The following is a 24690-nucleotide window of genomic DNA, read 5'->3' as shown; positions in this document are numbered from 1 at the left end:
CACCGGCATGACCCTGCCGGGCAGCCAGAGCCTGGCTGGGACTCCCGGAGGAGAGGGCAGTCCTTCTCCTCCGATGGGGTTTAATGTTTTGCTGCCTGTCCTTTCCTAGCAAGATGAAAACTGACCTGGAGCTCGCCTTGGAGTGCGTTGTCAACATCTACCACCAGTATGCCATAAAGTACCCCATAGATGACTACCTGAACAAGAGGGAGTTCTCAGAGCTGCTGAAGGAGACCGCCAAGCCCTTCCTCTACAACACCATGCCAGTAAGAGCCGAGTGTGGCCCAGCTCTCCTAACGCTGGCAAGAGCTTGCAGGAGCAGTGGCCTCCTTGGGGCATGGGGGTGGCTGAGAGCCTCCCAAAGGGGAGGGAGGGTTTTTCTAGGGTTTTCCTGAAACCGTGCAATCCTTGCTGGGTGAGCCTTGTGCCGTAGCTGCGGGCTGGCAGGGTGACTCTGAACCCCGCTGTGCTTCAGGCTGACGCTTTTTCATGTTTGTCCTGCTGCAGCCTAATATGTCCATCGATGACTACATAAGCAAGCTCTTTGCCAGAGCAGACCACAACCACGACGGTCGCCTGAAGTTCACCGAGTTCCTGACCACGCTGAATCTCGTAGCCATTGATGCCCACAATAGGTCCCACCAGCATCCAGATGCCGGTCATGGCCGTGGCCACGGCCATGACCACGGCCATGGCCACAGCCACGACCATGGCCACGACCATGGCCATGGTCCCCGCGAGTGAAGCGGTTCCCAGGGTGACTGTGCCCACAGGATTGTGCTCTTTCAGCATCATCATCCCTTCCATTTGTCCGCAAGCACAGACAAACCTGTACCCAAAGCTTTGTCATCTGCTTCTGCCTAGGGCACTGAAATAAAATTTCTTTCTTTAAGCACCAAACACATCTGTGTTGTGTCCTGTTGTCTCCAGGGAGGATGCAATATGCACCCAGCCTGTGGCTGTGGGGGACTGAATGCAGATTGGACTGGATAAGCAATGGGAAAAGGAAGGCGGCATGGGGGGAACGTGCTCCCTGCAGAGCGGGGAGCTAGGACAACAGTGTTGCTGGGTCCCAGCTGCGCAGCACAGGCTGCGTGGGCTCCCTGTCCTGGAGCATGACAGACCCCAGCACGCTCCCACTGCCTTCCCGAGGCTCAGCGGGTTCCCTGCATGGGGTGGTTGGCCCCAGTACCCTTCGCCTCAGCAGACGGTGGGGTGCGTAGCACCCCATCACGCTGGGGAGGTTCCTGGGTAGGGGCAGCCGGTGGCTACACAAAAGCATCCTCAGCCCTGGTTCTCCCAGCCCCTCTTTGCATCAGCTCCAGGACACGCCAGGGGTGAAGCACAGCCGGGGGCTGCTTCCCCAGGTGGCTGCCAAGACCCAGCTCCGGAGCTGGGGGTGCAGCATCCTGGGGGTGCATGCAACGCTTTTGCAACCCGCAAAGCAACCAGCACTTATCTTGCAAGCCCCGACACAGCAAAGAACAAGGCCGAGGGGCTCCGGAGAGCTGGTGTTAACTCTGCAAAATAAAGTTGGATGTTTTTGTTAGCGTGGGGCAACAGTCTCCCAGGTCACAGCACATTTACAAGCCACTGTGGGCTCCTGGTGAGCAGATACATGGGCGGAAAAGAGCTCCTGTATCTGCTGGTGACTGTGCACTGAGTGGGAAACCCTCAGGCTCAGGACGCTCTGACATTTCCAACATCAGCTGAAACCAGAAGCCTGGTCGCATGTGAAACCGAGCTGCGGAAGCAAGCACGGGGCTATTGTGTGGTTATTTGCACCCGATGACACAGGTGATCACTCTCTGGCTCCACAATTTTGCCATCGGGGAGCAGCCCTTGTCCCCCAGAGGCAGATGGTATTCACTGTCCTGCCAGGGCACCCGGGTGTCACTTGGGCATCACTCCCCTTGTGGGGCTGGGCATCGCGAGCTGCCTTCCCTGCAGGTTTTGGGGAACACGGCTGGGAAAGATGGGAATTCAGAGCCCACAGGTCTGTCTGCGTGGGGACTATGCAAGCGCATGGGGCAAAAACCAGCCTCAGCTGATGCTTTGCAAGGCCAGCTGTGGAACGCGGATGCAATTTCAGATTGTTGACAGTCCCTGATGAGTAGAGCAGGAAAACAAAAAAAGCAATAAAGTGAGTCAGGGATACCAGAATAAAACTCATGCAACAGTTCTTGATACTGCCCCCGGGACACACAAGAAGCATCCTCAAACAGGAATGGTTAGCCTTTTGTTTTTCTGTTCCTACCCTCTTCCTGGAATCTATGTCTTATTTTTACATCTTTTTATAGTCTCTTCATTCTTCTAGTACCTGTTCTGCTAACGCAACATGAGTGACACAGAGGTGACTGTTGCAAAACACTTGCTAGTTAATGCCGAGCCAGTAAAGACCCTGACCTCAGATTTTTCTTCTTGTTTTATGCCCTGTTTCCTCCACAAAGTTTCTGGAGCAAGAGGAAAAGTCTGGTACAAGTGATGTGAAAATAGAAAGTAATGGAAAATACTCTGGAAAACAATTTATTAAAAGGCAGATGCTGCCTTCATCTTTGCAAGTGTTCAACCAGTTAGTATTGTAGAAAACAGAGAGATCACATTAAAAACAACCAAGGGACAAAGTTATCCACATCTCTCTGAAACAGCCCATCTTTCTTCTACACCAACATGAGAGCATGCAAAATTTTCAGCACATTGCAAAACTTGCAAAGTTTTGGCGAGTTCTGCCAAGACGGACTTGCCCTTTATGCTCGCGTTGAGGTGTGACAGTACATCCAGTGTTTTTCCCATTCTTTGCCCAGCAGACGAGCAGCTCAGCCCTGTCGGAGCTGACGGTGGGGTGGAAGGACAGCATTTCCAAAGCCCGGTGGGTGCAACCAGGAACTATGTGCAGAGGTATGAGATGGGGAGGGGTTCAGAGGTTCCCACCTTGCAATTTCCAAGTACGGGAAATCCTAACTCAAGCTGTTGCTTGCAGCAGGTGTGTCACCGTCGCTGATGAAAGAGGACCTCAGACATGTATAAAAGGGCTGCTCAGGTTCTTGGATCACTGCAACAGACCCATCCTCCGCAAACCGTCCTTGGAGACAAGGGTAAGTGACACTGCAATGGTTCTTGCAGGAAATAAGATGAGGGAGAAGCAATTTTGAATATGGCACTTCATGCCATGCCTGTTTTATTCCAGGGTGATGCTTTCTACTTGGGGCAGGGTAGGAAGCTGGTTTTGGCTACAAGACAAGTATAAATTAATGGCATTTCTGTGCCATCTTTAGTGGAGGTGTAATTGTTTCCACTGGCAAGGAGATAGCCCTTTGGGGGTGTCACCGGCATGGTGGCACCCAGCAGAGAGCAGGGTCTTTGTGCTCAGTGTTTGCAGTGAAAAGGCTTTGCAGCCCAAAGAGGAGGAGATTCATAGAGAGAGGAGGAGGAGGTCAGGCAGAGGCTGCAAATGGAGCCTGTACCTGAACCGTGCTCCCTGCCTTAAAGTCATCCTTGCTGTCAGGGGCACGATACAGATACATGACTACAGCCTGATGGATTTGTCTAACTTGCCTGACAAATGCCTCCAGGTCAGTAAGAACAAGCCGCTTCTTGGGCAAAGCTAAATTTGGAGGTGGTTGGGCCATGCTGTAAAACGGCGATATTCCCGAAACCACTTACTACCTGCTCAGCACCAAGGAGCCACCAGCTGCCTCCCGCCACGCTGGGCGCTGCTGGCTTGCTCAGCCCCGGCGAGACAAGGCTCCTGGTGCAGATCTGGGAGGGGAGGATCAGGCTGGGGAGGTGCAGTGCAACCCCCCTTGGGGTGGGGGCCAAGAGCATGGCACGTGGTGCCTGGTTTTTGATGCATCTCATGGCTTTGAGGTTTCTCCACACAGTTTCTGCGTGTACCTCAAGAGCTCAGCCATGTCTGCAAGCACCCGCACCACAACCACCCTTCCCGAGACTCCGCAGTTCCCTGGAAACTGCACACTGGAGATGGCCCTGAAAGCCGTTGTGGATGTCTACCACCGTTACAGCATCCGGAATGGCGAGCTCGACCTCCTCAACTTTAAAGACTTCAAGACACTGCTGACTGAGCAGGCACCGACCTTCCTGCAAGCTTGCGTGAGTGCCACAGGAGCTGTGTTGTGCTCCCTGTAGGGATGCTCTCCTTGGGGGGTTGTTGGGGGGATGAGGCTGACGCTGCCTCTAGGGATGCTCCTAGGGGAATGGGGTGCAGTCCCCACCATGGCTGTGGTCCACAGAGTGTGTTTCTGTGATCAGACCCAGCTTGTCCATGCGCCATGGGGCCCACCCACGCTCATCCCTCCTGCCACTGCAGGGGTACGGAACAGCCAAAGGGGCTTGGGGCAAGAGCCTGTCCATCTGGGGCTTTAACTAGGGGCTAGCTGCAAGGTAGGAGAGGGTCACAACGATCCTGCAGCTTCCAAACATTTCTCAGGGCATGCAAGAATAAAGCTGGCTCGGTTTCCGCCAGTGGGTACGCAGCCCCGGGAGGAGGCATGCTAACACATGTCCTCTTCCCCAATTTCAGGACAGGAACCGTCATGATTACCTGGAGAAGCTCTTTGAAGAGACAGACTTAAATAAGGACAGCGAGCTGACTTTCGAGGAGTTCACCATAGTCTTGGCCAAGCTGACCGATGATGCCCATCGCATCAGCCACGCGGATGACCGCTGTACACCAGACAAGGATTGAATCTCAATGCATGACCCATGTAAAACTCAGAGGGGGTTGCTTATAGGAATTGGGCTCTGGCTGCTTTCTGTCTGCTTGGATCACTCATGTTTGTGAGATAATAAAGCATCACTTGAACTTCACTGAGTCCTTCCTATCTCAGCACTCCCTTTTGCATCCATCTCATGTATGGGGAGGGTGGGCTGCAGCTGCAGCAAATGCATGGTCCTGCTGGAGCTGTGGGTTAAAGGCTTGCCTAAATGAGGCACCCCAAAAACCCATAAAGGAAGAGGCTTATGATCAAGATGTGGTGAGCGGGTGAGCTGTATTGCTCAGTGTCCAGTCCAAGCCGAGAGGGCTGGACTGATGGGCTAGGAAGGTATTAATGGTCAGAAGACCAGCGCAAGACACTGCCTGGGCCCTGCAAGGGTTTTAACCATCAGCTGCAACATATAGCAGCCTGTTAGAGGTTTTTCTCCTGGCAGAGGAAGTTTTCTGCACAGACTGGGAAGAGCAGAACCAACCTAGCTTGGGGAAGCACCTCCTGTTTTGCCCATCCTCATCCAGCTTTTTCCCCTTGGCCATGCCAAGTGCGTCCTCTGGACGCAGAATCACCCGTGAGCAGGAAAAACGCATTAATACCCATGACAACAGCAGTTCACAACAGAACACAGCCTTTACCACAAGAACAAGCCAGGGTGCTCTTAGGAAAAAAAAAAATACACGCAGAAGTTACTATCTGTATATATAGCTTCTAGTCTGTGGGAAATTCTGAGATTTAAAATTTTCTCCCTAAATCCCAATGAAAACTCAGAGTTTTCCCACACCAACAAGTCATCCGGAGTGCTCCTTCCCAACCCTGCCGAATCACTTGGTACCCAGCCAAGATGAAATGCCCGGATGGTTTCCATCTCGGAGTTTTCCACCAGTAAAATATTCTCACCAAAACCCTGATGGGCTCCAGCAGGGCACAAGGATCTTGTCCCTGGCTGAGTCATCTGGGAGATGTCTTGCAGCACCAACAAACCATTTCTGGGTATTAAACAACACTGTAATCCAGCTCTTTTCCTCGCTGAACGCTTGGGTACCACCACCCCATGGGGCTGAGCAGGCAGCTGCCCCAGCACAAGCGAGAGCAACACTTTGCATGTTGCAGCACAGGCAGGAAGGGCAAGCGCAATGGCTAGATCCAGCCCTGCAAGCTGTCAGAGCTCCAGGAGGCTGCCGGAGGGCTTGGAGAGGGTCCAGCACCCTGCAGCAGTCGTGCCATGCCTGCGCAGGCAGCAGAGCTGGCTCTCAGCTCACTTTGGGCTGGACCAAGGTGGTGCCTGCCAAGCAGCTGAGTTCGTAGCTGTTTGATATGGCAGAGACATATGTGACTGCTTTTTGGCTCGAGCTAAAGGACTGGGAAATCCTTTCCTCTGTGGCTCCAGGATGGGGAAACCTCTAGGCTGCCCCAGCACCCATGGTGGCTGCTCATGCCAGATCAGAGCTGGAGCATCGCTGGTCTGATGATGCTCAAAGGTGCTCAGGAGCCAGCGCTCAGAGTGCATCCTCTGACTTCCCCAAGCTAAAACCACGTCTAGCAATCAGAACATATGTCCTATCCTGATCCTGGGCTAAAACCTGCTGTGAAACATGGCAAACCACATAGTGACAAACCCTGCTGTGCCCTCTTCCCGCATCAGCCAGCCACTTGCCCGTAAATGTGTATTTTGAAAGAGTTTTGCAACCATTGTCAACCATGGGTGCCCTGCCGGGGCTCAGGTCCGCAGGGCACGACCAACCCCGGTCACTTCAAACCAGATCTTTCGCTTGCCGTGGTTATCGGGCTGCTTGCATGCTGCCTGACGCCTGCTTCCCACTCCTTCCCCTCTGCAGCTCCAGCAAGCGGATGCTTGCTCAAACCCCCGTGGCCTTGGGGCCAGGATTGCAGCTTGCTGCAGCCACTTCGGCATGGCTTACAGGCACAGCTGGACAGGGAGGCTGCCCCTGCACGGAGACCTGCACAGCCAGACAAAACGTTGTGCTAGCGTGTGTTCCTGTGACCCTAAGCAATAGCCAGGCTCCCTGGTCACCTTAGTGACTGCACTGGCATTTAAAAACCAAATACCTGCGGTCTCATCCCTGCTGCCTCGTGCACACATTCGAGGGTCTAGCCACCACCCCTCTTTGGAAACCCCTGGCCCATCCCACACCTAGTAACCCATCCTTGCTCTTCCCCACCTCCAGGATGATAAAAATGACCAAAAGTACCGTTTCCTGAAATTGCTACAAAATTCTGCAACTGAGCAGATGGTCCCTGACACCCTGTTGTGAAACACCCCGGTCCTTCTCCAGCTGTTTTGTGCATCAAAGCACTCCTGTTGTGAAATGCAGTGCACCCCCACCAGTGAGGGCTGGAGTCCGGGTAGCCACTGTGTGTGGACTGGGGCTGCATCCCCGAGCAGCTCCCTGCACGGTGCTGCCCCGTGTCAGCTCATCTGGAGCTCCCGGAGCTTTCCCCAGGCCTGTTCATGGCCCCATTTTGGCCTCCACTTTGTGTCTGAGATTAGCATCATGTTTGGCAGGTTAAACAAACCCCCAAACAAGTCAGCTGAATCAGCAGGCAGAGCATTTTTAATGAAGAAACACTGGAAAATCTCGTTTTGCTCCTGATCTTAGCTGCTCTGAGCCAAAGCGCCTGTCCTGGGTCTCTGCAACACTGAGAAACAACAACAACAACAAAAAAAGAAGCAGCCACAAAGTGAGGACACAGTTCTAAAAAGTAAAAATACACCTTTCAGCCACACCTGGTCTCCACAGCTCAGAGCATAACTACGGTGGGGAGAAACCACCCTTGGCACAGGCTGTTGCTAATCCGAGGAGATGAAATGAAGCTCCTGGAGCCCCGCCAGGTTGGGAACCCACCCTGTATTATTCGTCTTTCATAAAGAGCTGCTTGCTGCAGGCAGGGGATGGTCCCCCAGCGCTGGGGCACTGCCCTCAGCACCGGCTCCGTCCCTGTCCCCGTGTCACACAGGCAACCCTGGCCATGCTGTCAGTGCTGCGCTGTGTGAAGCAGTGGGACAGTGGGATGCTTTTGGAGGCACAGGACCATGCGGTGCTTGTGTGCGCCAGGTCTGCAAGGATGAGGATGCTACGGGGCCAGAGCTGGCTCACTGGAGAAGCGCAGGCGTGATGCTGTGGGTCCCCCTTTGCCTTCTGGCATGAAAAGACAACCCTAGAGAGGAGAGTAAAACAGGTGAAATTGAAGAAGCCAAGGGGAATGGACTTCTGTTGTGAGCTGGAGAATTCCAGCCCCAATAGCCAGGTGGAGGGGGTGAAGGGGACCCGGCTGCAGGGACATGGCCATGCCCTGGCCACCTCCCTGCCACCCAGCCAGAGTACGTGACACACCGACCTTGCGGGAAAAGCCACAGAGACCCCTTTTAAGGAACTGCCCTGGAGCCTTAAGCAACGCACAAGTGTGTCATGAAGATGGACTGGAATTGGGTGAAACAGAGACATTTCACAACCGGTGGAGTGGCGCAGGCGGATGGCCAGGCTATAAGAGATGCCACGCTTGGGACTGGCCCCGCTCCAGCCCGAGTGGATCTCGCTACTTTGTCAAGATGAGCAAGGCAAGTCCAATGGTGACATGGGCATTTAAGGTCTCCACGCTCTTTTCCAGGTGCCGGTTGGGCCGTCGGAGGTGCAAGGACCCTCGGGGAGCCTCTCCTCGCCGTGTGAGCTGGCAGAGGATAACCATCTCCACTCAGGCTCATCCGAGCACAACCCACAAGGAGAGATATATCCTCCTGGAAGAGGTTCCCCACAGCACAATCTGACCACCAAGAGGGCTCCTGGACATCAGATCTCATACTCTGTATCTCTACAGAGGTTTTTGCAGTGCCACCAGCTATTTTGGGAGCCCTGCTCCAATGATGCCTGACTTACAAAAGGCACATTTGTGGGGGAAATCAGCTCTCAGTTTTTATCTTTAGTTGCACATCCCAGAGCAGAAGCAGGCAAAGGCTGCAACCCCCTTCAGTCTCCTTTGGCTTGTAGATAAGAGAAAACTCAAAACAAACAGCTCAAATTTATTCTCGCAAAAGAATGACTGAACGAAACCAGGCTGCGTCCTCATCTGGTGTGAAGCAGGTGGCTGTACCGGAGCCTCGCTGGTTTACATCAGACTTCCCCATCTATTGTAGCTCCTGACATTATTCAGTGTAATTGTTTCTCTTCCAGACCTCCCAGATCCAGGAACCGCTCTCTGAGCTGGAGAGGGCCATGGATGTCATCATTGATGTCTTCCACCAGTACTCGAGACGGGAGGAGGACAGAGACACCCTCACCAAGAATGAGTTGAAGCTCCTGATTGAGAAGCAGCTTGTGAACTATCTGAAGGTGAGTGGAGTCAAAGCAGGGTTTCTCATGGCCCACATGGGGATGGAGCCGGGCTGGACCCCATTGCCTGAATATCTCCAGGATCTGCATTCACCCCCTTCCCACTCTGCTCTCCTGCCCCAACACCTTCTGCCCAGACCCTCCCTGTCTGACTGGCACTTTCCAAACATGCTCCATAAAGACAGATGAAGGAAACCCACACAGGTCTGGGTGAACCTGCAGCCACATATTTACCCTCATCGCCTTATCTGCAAAAATCAGGATCATATTGCCCGAGAGTTCCTTTGCCATCTAGGAGCAATGATGTCAGAAATATCAGCCAAAAAGCCTGTTTTTTTAAACTCACTTTGCTAAAGCAGAAGGTAAAATGTTTTTAATCCAACACGCTAAAGGAGAGGTTTGTGGCTGACATAACACTGCTGCCTTCATCGGTCTCCACATTGCACTGTGTCCTTGCAGTGAAGCTAGCCTGTTGCTCTCCAATTGCTTTATCGCTGCAGGTGAATCATTGCTGTACCCAAAGCAATGGGTGATGATGGCACAAAGATGGAACCACTCATAGCACCAGGCTATTGGGGACCTGGCATCTGTGAGGGTCCCAGCGAGGCTGGGGAGAGGCTTGAGCTGTGAACGACGGGACTTTGCCCTCACCCTGTCCCTTCCTTTGCAGCACGTGAAAAACAAGATCACCATTGACGAAATCATGAAGGACCTTGATATCAACAAGGATGCGCAGCTCAGCTTCTGTGAGGTGATGTTGCTGATCACCCGTGTGACCATTGCCACCCATGAACACCTCCACGACGTCGAGGACCAGCAGCAGCAGCAGCAGCAGCAGCAGCAGCAGCAGCACAAACACCAGCACCACCACTGAGGTGGGCTGTGGTTCCTGGCCGAAGGCACCCATGCAGTGCTCGCAGCCCCTGGCTTTCTCCCCTCCACCCCTCTCTGCCCACCTCCCTCCTTTCCTTCCTTCAAGTTTGATGGTTTTGCTGCCAAATAAAGATTTGCCCTGAGGCTGTCAAAGCTCTTCTGTGTGTCTGCATGGGTTTTCCTCGAGGCAAGTCCTGCACCTTGCTCTCCCCCAGCGTGACTTTAAACCAGGCAAATCCACTTTGGAGAGAGGCTGCAGGTTCTCAGGGGTGACGTGGATGCCTGGGGAGAGCGGGGTTCATTGCAGTGGATGCTCACAATACTCCTTACATTATAATGTGCTCCATAGGTCAGGGAAGGCAGTATAATTGGACAGGTCTTTGCATTTCCAACTAGAAAAAAAAGCCTGTTTTACCCTGAAAACACTCTGCATGTCTCCTAGGACTGAGCTGCAGTGGTAGGCAAGAGCTGGAAGGAAGGATGGGGATGGACGAGCACTCTTTTCTGGAGGAGCACCCTTTTTAGGGCACTTTTGCTTTGCAGGGCCCTGGCATGGGGCTGGAAGGGAGCTGGGGGGGGTAGATGCATTTAGTTTTAGTGCTACAGCCAGCAGCGAGGTCCGGCTGCTGGGTTTTGTGTGGACAAGAACTGAGAACAACCCCAGCTCCTCACTCCAAGCATCCCGAGTTTGCACGGAGGAGGTGTCTGTTATTAATAGCTGCTTTGCAGAGTGGGTGGCTGGAAATGCCTACGATGCTGCTGAGCAGCCTCCCACCTTGCATGCTTAGAGCCTGGCTACTGATTTGCAAATGTCTTATGGGGGGGGGGGAAAGGAACAGTTGTGATTTCCTAAGGGTGAGTCAAAGCCCTGAAATCGCCCTGCTCGGTGAAGGAACCTGCCACAAGCTTCCCCAAACCAGCAGCACTGAAGCAAGCCCCCTGGTTAACACAAGACTGCCGCAAGTTTGCTTCACCACTGCTGGCCAGGTTGCTTCAGCTTCCTTTGGAGCCAATTTTGACATCTGAAGTGTCAAACACCTTCTTACAAGGTAAAATCTGCTGCAGGGACTGGCATCCACCTAGCTCTGCCTGAGCCTGCACAGGGTCGCAGGTCCCCTCTGGAGCCAGATCCTGCACCCATCGCTCAATCCTGCACCCCAAAATGGGTCGTGCACCCCATCCTACAGCACTTTAGGGTCTCTGGAGCAGGTAAGAGCCCCACACCCAAGGGAGGGAGTGGCACTGGTTCATTGCCACCACCCTGCCAGGGCAGAAGCACATCACTTCCAAGAACCAAGCTGTCCCCAGGGCTGGCCCAGCTTTCAGGACAAGGGTAGTTCAGGTCCCATTTGCAGCAGATCAGCTTTTCAGGAGCTCAGCACCCTGCTGGTGGGTGGTCAGCCCTTCTGTTCTCTGCAGCAGAGGGGTCTCCCTGTGCAGGGGCCAAGCACACAAATCTGGGTACTGGGGGCACCCACAAACCACCTTGGATGGTTCCCGCCTTGGGACCTTCCCCCAGGATCCAGGCAGGAACAAGCCTCGAAGCTCGTGGTGCTGAAGCAACAGGATATTTGCCAACACAGCAGGACTTCACGCTCCTCTGAAAGCCAGGGTGCAGGACTCCTGTTGTGTCACCCACTAGGGCTGTTGGACCATCACACCGGAGGTGGTGAAGAACGAGCCACCACACACCCTGAGCGCAGCAGGACCAGGACACCAACGCAGGGCTGCGAGCAAGCAGAGGCGATCACCGGGTCCTCCCGTAATAGCAGAGCGCTCCCCAAATCCGTACGCATCCTTTCACCCCAACAGAGCTCACAGCTCCCGGAACAGAGGAGAACACCAAAGCATCGCAAACAAGAAGGGGTTTGGGTACGCCCCAACCGCGCTGTATCCCACGCTGCAGAGGAATGCTCGCTCAGGCTGATGGGCAAGGTGCTCCGCTGCCCACAGCCATGCTGCCCGTTTGGGGACGGCACCTGGGTTCCTCCAGCCTTGCTGCTCCAGGAGCAGTTCTCCGGCAGCACGAAGCAGGAGGGAGGCAGCCCACAGCCCCGCCTGACTTCATCCCGAGGTTATAAGACAGGATTCGGCCTCTGCAAGCTGAGGACCAGGCTCCTGCTGCCACCTGGTGGCATGGGCCACTGAGGCTGTTGGGGTGGCCACCGAGCAACCCAGGGAGCCCATGGTCCTGCCTGGCTCCCCAGGATTGCACCCCAGAGACACAGCAGCCGAGCCCATCGATTGCAGGCAGAGCCCCATCCTGTGACCCCCTATTCATCACATCCCCTATTTCGACACCACCAGTGCTCTTCACAGTAAGTAGGATTATTCTGATTTATGTGTCAAAAACAAAAACTGAATTTTTGGGCTAAGCTGGCATCATGAGGACATGCACTGATTTGCAGACGCCCCAAACTCCTCTCTCACACCCCCCTGCTCAAGCCACCACGCAGTTTTGCTGATAATGGCTCCTTTCTTTCTCAACACTACCACATCAGCTCTTCTTACCTGTGTCCTATGGGCAGCAGGAGAAGGGAGAAGCACTGCAGTTCCTCCAGGGTACAGCTCAAAGCAGCAGGCAAATGGTGAATGCAGATAAATGCTAAATCCTCCTCCTTTCCCTGTTCAAGGGGGTTGTATCCCATATCCCTCCCCCTGAGTTTTGCCCCGGTGAGGTGCAATGCCATCAGCTTGCATTCATACTCTGCTGAGGGTCCCAGCCTAGGCCCTGCCTAAGGACTATGTCTCCCCTAACTGCCACCTTGTCCTGTCCCGTTAAAATAGCCTTGGGGTGGCCCTGCCAGCTCCTCACACTGCTGACTCCCTCCCAGAGCTGGAGAAAAGGGGCTGGAGCCTACAGGGCTGGGTTTTATGAATGACTCTGCAATGGGGGGGATGTGATCCAGCTGGGGCTGAGCTGTGCCTCCCAGCTGGGACCCAGCCCAGCCCCAGCAGCCCCATCCTGCCTGGTTCCCCTGCCCACCACGGACCCCCTCCACCCGCTGTTGACCTCCTCCACCTGCTGCAGACCCCCTTCACCCCCCACACACCCCTCCACGCGGGGTCAGCAGCCTGGTGGCTGATACAGGAAGGGTTGTGCAATGCCCAGCTCTGCAGCAACTGGGGACTTTGATGCACCGTGTGCGTCGCATTCGTTATCAGTCTAGACACGCTAACAGGGATGAGCCACAGTGGGGTAGAACCGGTCGGTCCTGGGGCGTCGGTGAGGCCTGTGGCCAGGAGCTGACCCGCCATCATGGGCAAACCTGCGCCCAGAGCCCAGCAAAGCCAGCCTGACGCTGCTGTGGATGGGGACATGCTGCCGCGGGATGGCACTGTGGTGGCAGCAGGCTCGGAGGGAGTAGTCGGCGGAAGGGACTGGCTCAGAGTGATTCAGAGCAATTTTCCTCCTAATTCCCCTCATCCCCCGGGGCGGACATGTGCTAATCGGGGCGGCAGCGGTGGAGGGAGGAGTACAGTGGTTGTAGGTGCCATTGCCATGCGTTGCTCTCCCATCCTCCTCTGAAAGCGCTTCCTGCCTGGTGCAGTGGCTTCCGCACCGCCATGCCTGGCCACCCCCCAGCATCCCCGGTCTTGGGGTCCTTCCCACGCCTGGGCATGCACCGTCCCCATGGCAGAGAGATGCTCTTCCAAGATCGTTTGTACAGAGATAGGGGCCCCACCAACATAAAGCCTTAAACCCTGAGCACTTGGCCATCCGCATGACTCCAGCCCATGAGAAAACACTCCTTTGCCTGCGTCTCCATCAAGGGCATGGCTGGGAGCGGCAGGTGCTCCGGCTGATGGGAGAGATGTCGTGGGGATATCGGTCTCTCTGTGGGGTTTGTGCTAAGCAATCTGGCAAGGCTGTACCCCAAAAGGTTGCGGGGTAAATTGTGCTGCTGTCTGTGCCCGGTTGCCTGGCCGTCCCAAATATAGCCCTGAAGGGAGTACCCCAGGGCTGGGGCTCTCCCAAAAGCTCCAGCTCCACGGGACCATAAGCTGCGAGAGCAGCCCCTGGGCCAACGCGGCTTCCACCAAAAGCATCTGGGTGCTGGGCAGCCCTTGCTGCAGAGGGCCTGCAGTGACTTGCTGCCTCTCACCTCACTGTGCCAGGGTAAAATTTAGCTCTAGACCATGGTCTGCATCTCATTTACAACCCACTTGATTGCAGAGATGTCTTGTGCCGCGCTGGTGGTGTCAGCAGCGGTATGTGGGCGGCACAGGTTGGCTCCAGCAACCCCTCCTCTCCCAAACACGCTGCTATGAACCCGGCCCTGCAAACGCTGCCTGGGAAGATTGATGCAGAGCATGATCTCATCTGGCTTTGTACCGTATCTAGCAATCTTGGGACGGTGCCTGAGCCCTTAATGAAAGCTGGCACACCCTTCATAGCAGGGAGGGCTTGTTACACCCCCTTTCCAGGTGAGCAAACCTGGGGTCATTGACTTCTCTGAGACCACACAGAGAATCGGCCGAGCGCCAGGCGTCCTGCCCTGGCTGCCTCGCTGCAGCATCCCCGCATTCTCTGCGCCTTGTTCTTTTCCTGGGAGCCCTGGGGCAGCCTGGCCCCATGCATGGCTTGATACGCTCCACCGGGGCTGAAATGCAGCCTGGCCCCATGCACGGCTCGGTTTGCTCCATCGGGGTTGAAATACAGCCTGGCACCGAGGGCATGCTGCTGGGACGGGCGGTGGCTGTCCCTGTCCCATCGAGATGTGTAGTAAGTGACTTTCCCACGGGAGGGAGCTCATAACCCCGTTGGGCCATGGCCACCCCGGGGCTGGCGTCACCGGGTGTCCCCACGCTGCCGTCACTCTTGGGAGCAGGCTGCCCTGTTTGAAAAGCAGCTCAGTGCTCTTTCTCCTTTGTTGCAGAAGAAACCACAGCTCTGCTGCCGTTGTCCAAGCTGGGCAAACGTGAATGCAGTCTGGGGCCAGTGGCAGCCCACATGAGACATGTGGGACAGCCTCAAAAATAAGATTAAAACCACCTTTTCTGCAGGAAGGTTTTTGTCTGTGACATTTTCTGAGCTTTGGCATTGCAAAGCCCCACGAACTCACAAATCACTTTGGTTGTAAAGGAAAAAAACCCTTTTGGGGGAAGCTAAATGCAAACTTTCATATATGAAGAGAACTTCTGGTTAGCTTTTTTTTTTGATCCAAGGAGATGTCTCCAGTGCAAACCCCCGTGCAAAACCTTGCGCTCCCCGCTCGGGTCCCTGAGCAAGGCCCGCGGAGAGCAGAGCTGCACGCTGACCTACATACGTCTTTCCCAGGTGTGCTGGTAAACATCCTCCCCGGGGAAGGATAATGAGGGAGGCTCCCTGGGAAGTGCAGCAATGCGGAGAGGCAGCCAGGGAACAGGACTGACCGGAAGAAATCCTCACCCTCCACCCACTCCTCGGCAGCCTGCAAGGAGCTTGCACAGAGCTGCTCCCACCAGTCCGATCTGCGCCCGTCGGCTGGTTGATGCAGGTGAGCAGGGTGAGTCTCCGCCGTTTCTTTTTGTACTTGAAATGAGCTTTTATGTTTTCAGGGTCATTTTGCAACCGGTCCTTCCCAGCTCGGGACAGCAGGGACTAAAGACACAAGCACAGGATTAGCTGCCCGGACTCCCTCCACCCAGCCCCGAGCGCGGCGGGTTTGTAGACACGGCAGTTTCCTTAGCTGCAAGAGCTGATTCATTCAACCCGACAAGTGCCTGAGATGGCTACAGGGAGCTTCACCCTTTTAATTTAAGCAGGGAGTGGGAAAGTGAAAAAATGAAGTGAATTAAGGTGAAAGTCCCGAGAGTAGCCAGGGCAGTGCGCAGCCCAGCTTTCAGCATCCAGCAAAGGACGGTTTCTTTTTACCTCTGGCAAAGAAATTTAGAAAGGCTGAAACTGAACTGAATACGTTTTGAGTTATTGGAAGGGAATGTGAGGGTTTTCCTGCGGGCAGGGCTGCCCCTGCCACATTGCTGTGTCCTCAAGCTTTGCTCCTCTCCAGGATTGGAGACATGTCTAAGCTCATTAAAGCCATCACTGACATGATGGAGAGTTACCAGGGCAATGCCAAGAAGGGGAAGAAATCTGAGCCGTTCAGTAGAAGTGAGTTCAAGAAGCTGATCCAGCAGGAGTTTGCTCCTGTCAAGGTAACTGTACGGGCTCGAGGGTGCAAAGATGGATGGGAAAGGTGCTGGGGTGATATTTAGGGGTGGCCAGGGGTGATGAGGGGTCCTGCAACACCCAACCCACATCCAGGGTTGGAATTGGATCTCTCCAATCTTTGATTTTCCTGGGGCTGAGCATCGTGGGCAATCTCCTTGGGTTTGTATTGCAAGGCAGCAAAGCTCCTGTGCACCCCTCCCGGTCTCGCTGTCCCCATTTTCCTGCAGGGAAGGGGAGGTCGAGGGTGAGGAAGGGGTGCCTGGTCCCGCTGTGCCTCCATTTCCCCCCTGGGCAAATCCAGGTGTAATACCATGCTATGAAACCTTAGCATTGGACTCTGTGCAGCCTCCACTGCCTGCTAGGACTATCCTTTTCATTGCATTGCCCTTGCAATAAGGGGACCCAGCCCTCGCTTCACCACTTTGCCCCTTTGGGAAGGTTTGATGGGCTCCTGTCCTCTCAGAGGTCACCCACCAGCAAGTACAGATACATCACCAGCCTGCCGGATTCGGACACCGAGCCCATGAACAAGGAGAGGGGCTCTTCCAAACCCTGCGTGTACTGAAGGGCGGCTGCCGCTGCTCCTGGGGCACAGAGATGAGGAGGTAAGGGAGAGCTCAGGGAGCGCAACGAGCAGACAAAACTCCCGGACAGCATTTGCATTACCTCGTTAGGTGGGGACAGATCCTTCCTCGGGACCGGTGTCACCCCAACGTGGTGCACGGCTCCCCAGGTCTGCTTTACCCTGTGTTGTTGTCCCAGCAAGCCCAATCCATCGGGGAGGATGGGATGGAGCCAGGAGATGAGCTCCAGCTCCACAGGGACCCAGAGAGTATTTCATCAACTCTAATAACTCCAACAAAATTGCACAAGCTTATCGGGCACAAGCTTAGTGCAAAGCAGAGGTGTTGCAGGGCGGGTGGTGGGGAAATGGGGGCTGGCGGGGAGGGATGCCAGCCTCAGCAGGGCTTTGGGGTGGTTGCGGGTGAACTCCCCCACAAGTTTTCTTCCCTCTCCTGTAGGATCCCTGAATTGTCCCATGGATGAAGGACAGAGGCGCCAGCAATGTATGGGCATGGTATGATCACCTTTCAGGCTCTCTCTGCTCCTCTGGTGCAGGCAATGCCTGCCCTTGCACCAGTGGCAGAGGAGATGTGAAGACCGTGCCCCACTCCATGTATTACCTCCATGAGGCAAAAATAACCCTGGGTCTCTTGTTTTGTCCCGATGCTCCACGAGTGTCTCTTTGGGGTGCTTTGCAAACGCAGTTTGAAGGCTGAGGGGGGTGGATGGGGGCAGATTTGCTGTTTTCTTCTCATAAACACAACGGTAGAGCAACGGCTGACATATCAACCCCTTCCTCCATCAGCTCCTTTTGTTTTTAATGGGTAGAAAGTGAAAAATCACTAGTCAATAGGGCTGGAATGAACTATGCAATTAGTTGACTCAGGCTGTACAGTAATAATGAATAAAGAGTGGCAATTCTTCAGGGAAAATTAAAGGTCTGTGGTTGGGAGTTCATCTCCACTTCATTTGAAGTCAACAGCAAAATTCCCACGGGTTTGGGGGAGGACCAAAAATGCACTTCGACACTTATGAGGGTGTTTCGGTCTAATAAATGCTGCTGGGGCAGCATGCTGGCTTTCTTTTTCATTAAAAAAAGGGAAGCCCAGCCCTCATTTTTTTTTATTTTATGGAAAGCTTTTACCTATGTCTTTGCATAATTAACCTGCACAGAGCTGCGCAAAGAAATACTACCAACAGTGAGTGGCCAGAGTATGAGGAAACAGGACTGCTTTCCTCGGCCACACTCAGTTAAAACATTACTCACGATATATAAGCCAATAAAACAAGGCTGTTTTAATAGCAAGGAGGGGACGGTAGAAACCCTGAGTTTCACTGGAAAAAAATATTGCAGATAGTTGTCGGGCCTGTAATATTTATATCCCCATCTGCAAATTTTTGGAAAGTGGGGGAAGACGTGGTTTCTGACAAGGATTCGCTTTATGATCACTTTACTACACGGATGGATGTTTTCTGCAGCAGTTTATTCCTCTCAAGTTAAAGAGTGCAGGATCTGGTCCTTCAGCTGTTACCTGTCTGAATGGGTTAATACATCAGCCGTCTTAACTGTGATGTTTCTGCATTGTAAATATCCAGAAGGAATTTTTTTGGGGCTTATTTTTCTCCTTCTTACATAAATGGTTGTAATACCATAAAAAAGCAATAAAACCTGGACAACACGATGCGTGTCTGATTTTCGTGAGCCACTCGGGGATCACCAGTAGCCTCCCTGGGTAGGAGGTTGCTCCAAGCTGTGTAAAAAAAGCTGTCATTGTGGGCAAGCCTCAAGGGGACAGGGCAGGAATGCAAAGCCCTTGGGGTCTGGAGGCACCAGGGATACCGACAACCGGTGCCACACCCTGGGTGTAGGGCCCAGGCAGGACACACTGTGGGATGAGGAGATGTTTTTGTGCTTTCCCCATCACCTGGGAGCTGTCGGTCCCGGCTGACGGAGGAGAGCGGAGCTGGTGAGTGCCCAGGGATGAACCACGCTGACTGTGGCCAGTGACCGGAGCGTCACGAGGCTTCAGAAAGAAACCAGCTCTGCACAAATGGCACGAGCACGTTTGTTAATCCAGCTGCGCCCCTATAGCATGCATGGAAAATAAGGACGAGGAGTTTAAGGAAACGCCAACACAAGAGGGGTCTTGGGAACTTAATGCTTTATTGTCTCATGGGTACCTCATGGGGCCAAAGCACAGCCTGGCGCATCAGGCGGAGGCAGCAGGGAGCCACAAGTGATGGCCCTTCCCCAGGGAACGATGGTCCTGGAGGGCAGAGCAGAGGGTTTGTAGCCGGGCAGCCCCGGAGCTTGCAAAGCTTTGGGGAGGCCGGAGGGAGCTGGTCCATGCGTGGCCTTTGCTGCTGGAGCTGAGGCATGTGGGACACCGCATCACTTCAGCTTCTGTGAGGGCAGCTGGTGGACCTGCTGCTGCTGCTGCTGCTGCTGCTGGCACTGGACCTGTGGCTTCCCATGGCAGCCGGAGCCACCGCTGCTGTGGCAGCCACCACCGCCGGAGCTGTGACAGCCACCACCGCCACCGGAGCTGTGACAACCACCGCCACCACCGCTGCTGTGACAGCCGCCGCCACCGCCGGAGCTGTGACAGCCGCCGCCACTGCTGCTGTGACAGCCGCCGCCACTCCCATGGCAGCCGCCGCTGCTCTGGCGGGTGTAGCGCTCCTGCTTGTGGCACTGGTCCTTGTCCTGACGGGAGCACATCGTTGTGTTTTGGGGTGACCTGCGGGGAGAGAGGAGCTGTCAGAAGCTGCTGCACATCCCACCGTCCCGATTGCCCCAGCGCCCCAATCCTAGGGTCCCTGCGCCTGCTCTGTTTGCAATCCCACCCCCAGCACTGCTGTGCAGGATCCTGGAAGATTCCTCAGGTCTGGAGCAGTGCCCTGCATCTGCTGATGGAAGATTTCATCAGCTGAGTGTAGCAGCACGGTATGGCCCGGCCACGAGACGGGTCCTCACCTCCCTCCATGTATCCTGCCACCCTTGTGAGCATCCCTGCACCCCAACAGCGGGGTTTGCATTAAACCCGTGCTCTGCATCCCTTGCCGGGAAACAAGTCCCCAAAGAAGAAAAATCCATCTGTGCTACCAGACTTACCCGAGCTTGAGAGGAAAGCAAGAGGAGGGAATGAAGATCCCCGGGACCGGAGCAGTTTTATAGAGATCTCAGATCCCTTTCCCGGAAATGAGACAGCCCTCTGTCATAGCGATCTATTAATTTAATACCCAATCCCCATCAAACCACCCTCTGTTTACATCGCTCGCCTGACTCATTCGTGATGGATATCATTCCTTTTTTATCTGTTTCCTGTGCCACATAAGTATCTAATTGCCAGCCTCACCTGCCCTTAATAGGAAAACCCGTGGTGCCTGGGTTTCCAAAGGCTCGTCTGTTTGGGGTTTGTTTTGTTAAGTTAAATCCAGGCATAATTATAGCCCCATCCCATGAGGCTCTGCTCTCAGAGTCTAATCCCTGCTATTGAGCTGGCACCAGATAAAGTCAGAAATAATCCAGGTGAAAAGGAGTGGAAAGTTGCTCTCTCTTCTCCCTTAGATGCTCGGTCCAAAAGAGCCGCCACGGGCATGAGGACAGCCAGCGGGGTGAGGACAAAGTCCTCCTGGGCTTCCTCTAGAGAAAGGTCTCAGGTCTTCAGCAGGGGTTTTCTAGCTCCCCTCCTTGTCCTAAAGGGTGTGAATTCCCCGCAAAAGTCACCTGAGCAGCCAGAAGATGGTCTTGGGGACTGCTGAAAGCCTTGCAAGCCCTGTAATGTTCACATACATCTGAGCAAGGTCCCTGAGTGCTTCGTTGACAAAGACTAGTTATTTCCAACCTCTTAATGACAAAGATCAGGAAATGAAGATTGAGGAATTAAAAGACCCATCTGGTGCTGCCTGCTTCATCAGTCCATCTTCTGGAGGAAAGCTGGAGCTCCAGAGATGGTCCTTCTGCACAGCCCTGTCCTAGTTGAAAAGCGGGCCAGCACTTCATCACCCCACAAAGTACATTGACATCTAAAGGACACAGCTCCTTATTTACAGGATAAAGGCAAGAAAATGCCTGAGACATAGAAGATAACATTGGGAGCCATGCAAACAGACATGAAGATCCACCTTGTTGCCAAAGAGAAATGCTTTGGCTGCTCTCCGAGGGAGGAGGGGATAGCACTGGGGCTTGGACTTAGAGCTGAAAGCCGTTGTCTTTCCCAAGACACGTGTCAACTAGTGCTATTTCGTTATGCTCAGCACCGGTAGTGGCACTGAAGATTAGCTCCTTCCTGCTTCTTCTGGAAGCTGTTGGGTGGCTCCTCTCTGGCTTCAGGCAAACACCCATTGGCAGGGGGTTGAGATGGCCCCGGGGTCCCTGTGTCTTGCACGTGGCCCAGCTTGAGCAGAGGGGGATGTGGTGATAACGGGATGAAACCTCCCCCGGGGCTGCAGGTGTCCCCAGGGCATGAGCAGCTCACGCTGCTCACATCCAAAATTTTGGATACTTGAACTGTCCATCACGAGCCTCCCACCTGATGGTGATGGCTGGCTGTCTTATCCGAGGGCTCAGCGATGGGGAGGATTGCAAAGCTCTCCTCTGTCCTCGCAGACCCATGGCTCACCAAGCACGAAATGCAGCTGGCATTTGCCTTGCTGACTGCCTCTGATGTCATAAAATTTCATACAGAAACCGGTGGCTGCAATTGTAATTAGCAGAGGAACTAGGCAGACACCCACTTAGAGCTGTGTGTGCTGCAGGCAAAATCCATGTGGCTGTCGGAGCAAGTGCCTGCATGCACAGAAGGGGCTGGTTCCTGTGCGGGCTGAGCGCAATGTGCACGGGGCTTCTTGCTATTGCTATGTGCATCCCTCCTACCACCCAGAATAATAACCAGTGACTAAAGTCTGAAGGACGAATGCATTTCTGTGCATGAGTCTTGTGCAATCTTTTTTTTGTCTTTTCCGGAGGTTATTAGTAGCAGTCGTGTCTCTTGCCCAGGTCAGGGGTGATGTTCCGCACAGGAGAGTTTAATGCTGATTTGCTGTTCAGGTAATGATCTCATTGATTCAATGAGAAAGGACATATGAGTATTTTCAGTATAATCAACCATGTACTAAGTTTCATAAAGGCTGGTATTTTTCTTGCAGTCCCCAGCCTCTCAGATGTGTTAGTTCAGCTTTCAGTTAAAAGCTGAAATCAGACCAAAATGGAAGCAGGGAAGCCTCTGTCCTTTTTTATTATGGTTACAAGGAAAAAAAAAATCTTTAAACAGTCAAAAACCTAAGAGGCAAAGGAAAGGAACTTCAAAACATATGACTAGTAATCACTTCTAGGGTTTTCTTGGGATGAGTGGGGTTGGCAGCAGGGCATGACTGCACTGCCCGGCTCCCCTCACTCCGCCTTTGCGCAGGCCTGTAACACGTCTGGGCCAGGCTGCTCCCAGCTGCAAAACCCCTTCCCTGGTTGCCTCCTTGCCTTTCCAGCAGCACCTCTGCCAGGTCCTGCCTGTGCAGGGAGAGGGATTTGGCTTCTCTCTCTGCCAGCTCTTCCTTTGCCTCTTTGCATCCCTTAGTCCAGCTCATGGAGGCAGACATCTGCTGAGTTCATCTGCTGTCGGCACATGCACGACAAGCTTCAGAAAACACAAGAAGTAAAGACTTCGTTGAATTCAATGGCTCTGTTTTACGCAGCAATATCATTCTCCCTAAAATACAATGCTGAATGGTCTCCTTGTGCACACGTGCTGAAGGGCTGGGTGCTTTCTCAGGGGTGACTTCCCCTGGTCAAGATATATGACCTGCTAGTAACTGTATGGACCCTATATTCCTCTACACCCAGCTGCACCCCCATAATGTGCATGGAAAATAAAGATGAGGAGTTTAAGGAAACACCAACACAAGAGAGGTCTTGGGAACTTAATGCTTTATTGTCTCATGGGGCCAAAGCACAGCCTGGCGCATCAGGCGGAGGCAGCAGGGAGCCACAAGTGATGGCCCTTCCCCAGGGAACGATGGTCCTGGAGGGCAGAGCAGAGGGTTTGTAGCCGGGCAGCCCCCGAGCTTGCAAAGCTTTGGGGAGGCCGGAGGGAGCTGGTCCATGCGTGGCCTTTGCTGCTGGAGCTGAGGCATGTGGGACACCGCATCACTTCAGCTTCTGTGAGGGCAGCTGGTGGACCTGCTGCTGCTGCTGCTGCTGGCACTGGACCTGTGGCTTCCCATGGCAGCCGGAGCCACCGCTGCTGTGGCAGCCACCACCGCCGGAGCTGTGACAGCCACCACCGCCACCGGAGCTGTGACAACCACCGCCGCCACCGGAGCTGTGACAACCACCGCCGCCGCCGCTGCTGTGACAGCCGCCGCCACCGCCGGAGCTGTGACAGCCGCCACCACCGGAGCTGTGACAGCCGCCGCCACTCCCATGGCAGCCGCCGCTGCTCTGGCGGGTGTAGCGCTCCTGCTTGTGGCACTGGTCCTTGTCCTGACGGGAGCACATCGTTGTGTTTTGGGGTGACCTGCGGGGAGAGAGGAGCTGTCAGGGGCTTTCCTTTCCTGCTTCTGCTCTTCCAGGGAAGAGAAATCTGGAGGAAATCTGAAATAAGGAGTCTTAGCCAGATCCCACAATTGTCTTTAAACCTTGCACCAGCTTCTTACACCACCTGCGGGATTGTCCCACCAAAGCCATAGCCAAAGACGCTGGGAGCATCCAGAGTAGCTGGGCAGGCTGACCACGGCTGGCTTTCCGAAGTGGAGCATTCTTGCTCCCGGAAGGAGGAGAACAACACCCCAGAGCCTCCCTCCAAGTCCAAATCTCTCTGCTGTCTTTCGGCATCCCCTGCGCTCCCTCCTCACCCCACCTCCCCGCTCACAAGCACCCACAGAGCAAGCCCCAACCCAGTACAAGACATGGGGCTCAGCCTGCTCCAAACCCATCCGCCTCCCAGAGAGTTTCGAAGGCTGCGCCGAGCCCCAAAGCCCCGCAGCATCGCCGCTCTTACCTGAGATGCTCGTGCAGCGAAGGGGCAAGGAGGGAATGAGGCTTTCCGGGACAGGAGCGCTTTTATACCCTCTCTGCACACCCCATCGGGAAACGAAGCACCTCCCTGTCGCAGAGGTCTGCCTGTTCATTCAATCTGTCAATAGCTTTTTTTTTTTTTTGCCTCCCCACTTTTCAGGTTGCTTGCGTGACTCACCTCACCCGCGCCGGGTATCGCCTCTTGTTATCGGTCGTCTTTCCTGTGCCGCAGAAATATTTAATTGCCAGCTCTACCTGTGCTTAGCTCCAATGGGGGAGTAGCGTGGGTGGCCCCGGTTTCCACAGTTTTGCCAGTTTGTTTTTGGTGTTGATCACAGCTGGGGAGTGCTTTGCATTTAGAGGGGGGAATTATGTCGTACACCTAAATCACACCATCCTTTTAAAATGTCTTGACGTTGCTCTAGTCCTGCAAATGCCCATAAACCCAGAGATGTGTCTATAAGTACCAATAACACCTTTGGCATGGTTGACAACTCTTTCTTAGCAGCAATTTGACTGGTAACGCTGTTGGCTTATTTCTCTTAAAACCAGCTGAAATAAAGTGGAGTAGTGAAGAGAGAGAAAAGACAGCCCCTATAAAACTTTTTTGTCGGTCAAAAGTTTCCTGCTGCTGCGAGAAGGACCAAAAGCAGCTGGGATTCTTATTTTTGGAAGGGGGAACACCTGCCCTAGGTAGTGATCCAGGATTAGCGAGGTACATAATTATGTGGTTAACTTTCAGGCCGTGAGTAATGCCGGAGCGGCAGCACCAGTGGTTTTTTTCCAGGTTATGAGCGGCTTCGGTGCTGCCACGTGGAAGAGAAGGGCTCCCATGGGTGCTGCCTTCGGTGACGCATGGTGGCCTGGGGTGGCTGCCACGTTGTGGGGAGCTGGCAGACCCTGGGGACTTTCTTCAGACTTGTAGAAACATCCTTTTTGGAGCACTTTTCCCTGCTCCCCAATTAGCTCGTAATTAGCCAACAGATCTGAGTGTTATTCGGACGGATG

At 54.1% G+C, this 24690-nt stretch overlaps 5 protein-coding genes across 5 annotated transcripts; 3 read left to right on the top strand and 2 right to left on the bottom strand.

Annotated features, from left to right (window-relative positions):
* The first annotated feature begins 113 nt into the window (after window positions 1-113).
* Window positions 114-744, top strand: LOC127026917 (protein S100-A9-like). The gene is made up of 2 exons (XM_050912212.1): window positions 114-266; window positions 508-744. Exons 1-2 carry the CDS (start codon window positions 114-116, stop codon window positions 742-744), a joined length of 390 nt encoding a protein of 129 aa, XP_050768169.1.
* A 3165-nt stretch (window positions 745-3909) lies between these two features.
* On the top strand, window positions 3910-4705 carry LOC127026916 (protein S100-A12-like). The gene is made up of 2 exons (XM_050912210.1): window positions 3910-4110; window positions 4541-4705. The coding sequence occupies exons 1-2, from the start codon at window positions 3910-3912 to the stop codon at window positions 4703-4705; spliced, it is 366 nt and encodes a 121-aa protein (XP_050768167.1).
* Window positions 4706-8031: 3326 nt separating this feature from the next.
* LOC127026915 (protein MRP-126-like) lies at window positions 8032-10103 on the top strand. Its single transcript, XM_050912209.1, has 3 exons — window positions 8032-8307; window positions 8918-9076; window positions 9747-10103. Exons 1-3 carry the CDS (start codon window positions 8032-8034, stop codon window positions 9948-9950), a joined length of 639 nt encoding a protein of 212 aa, XP_050768166.1. The 3' UTR covers window positions 9951-10103.
* Window positions 10104-18819: 8716 nt separating this feature from the next.
* LOC127026855 (loricrin-like) lies at window positions 18820-19799 on the bottom strand. Its single transcript, XM_050912152.1, has 2 exons — window positions 19783-19799; window positions 18820-19408 (listed from the first exon to the last, which is right to left on the bottom strand). The coding sequence occupies exon 2, from the start codon at window positions 19387-19389 to the stop codon at window positions 19060-19062; it is 330 nt and encodes a 109-aa protein (XP_050768109.1). The 5' UTR covers window positions 19390-19408; window positions 19783-19799; the 3' UTR covers window positions 18820-19059.
* Window positions 19800-22739: 2940 nt separating this feature from the next.
* Window positions 22740-23163, bottom strand: LOC127026851 (loricrin-like). Its single transcript, XM_050912148.1, has one exon. The coding sequence runs from the start codon at window positions 23161-23163 to the stop codon at window positions 22813-22815; it is 351 nt and encodes a 116-aa protein (XP_050768105.1). The 3' UTR covers window positions 22740-22812.
* Between the last annotated feature and the right edge of the window lie 1527 nt (window positions 23164-24690).

Source organism: Gymnogyps californianus, chromosome 29 (assembly GCF_018139145.2).
Source record: "Gymnogyps californianus isolate 813 chromosome 29, ASM1813914v2, whole genome shotgun sequence".
Lineage (NCBI taxonomy): Eukaryota > Metazoa > Chordata > Aves > Accipitriformes > Cathartidae > Gymnogyps > Gymnogyps californianus.
This window is presented reverse-complemented; position numbering and strand designations above follow the sequence as displayed.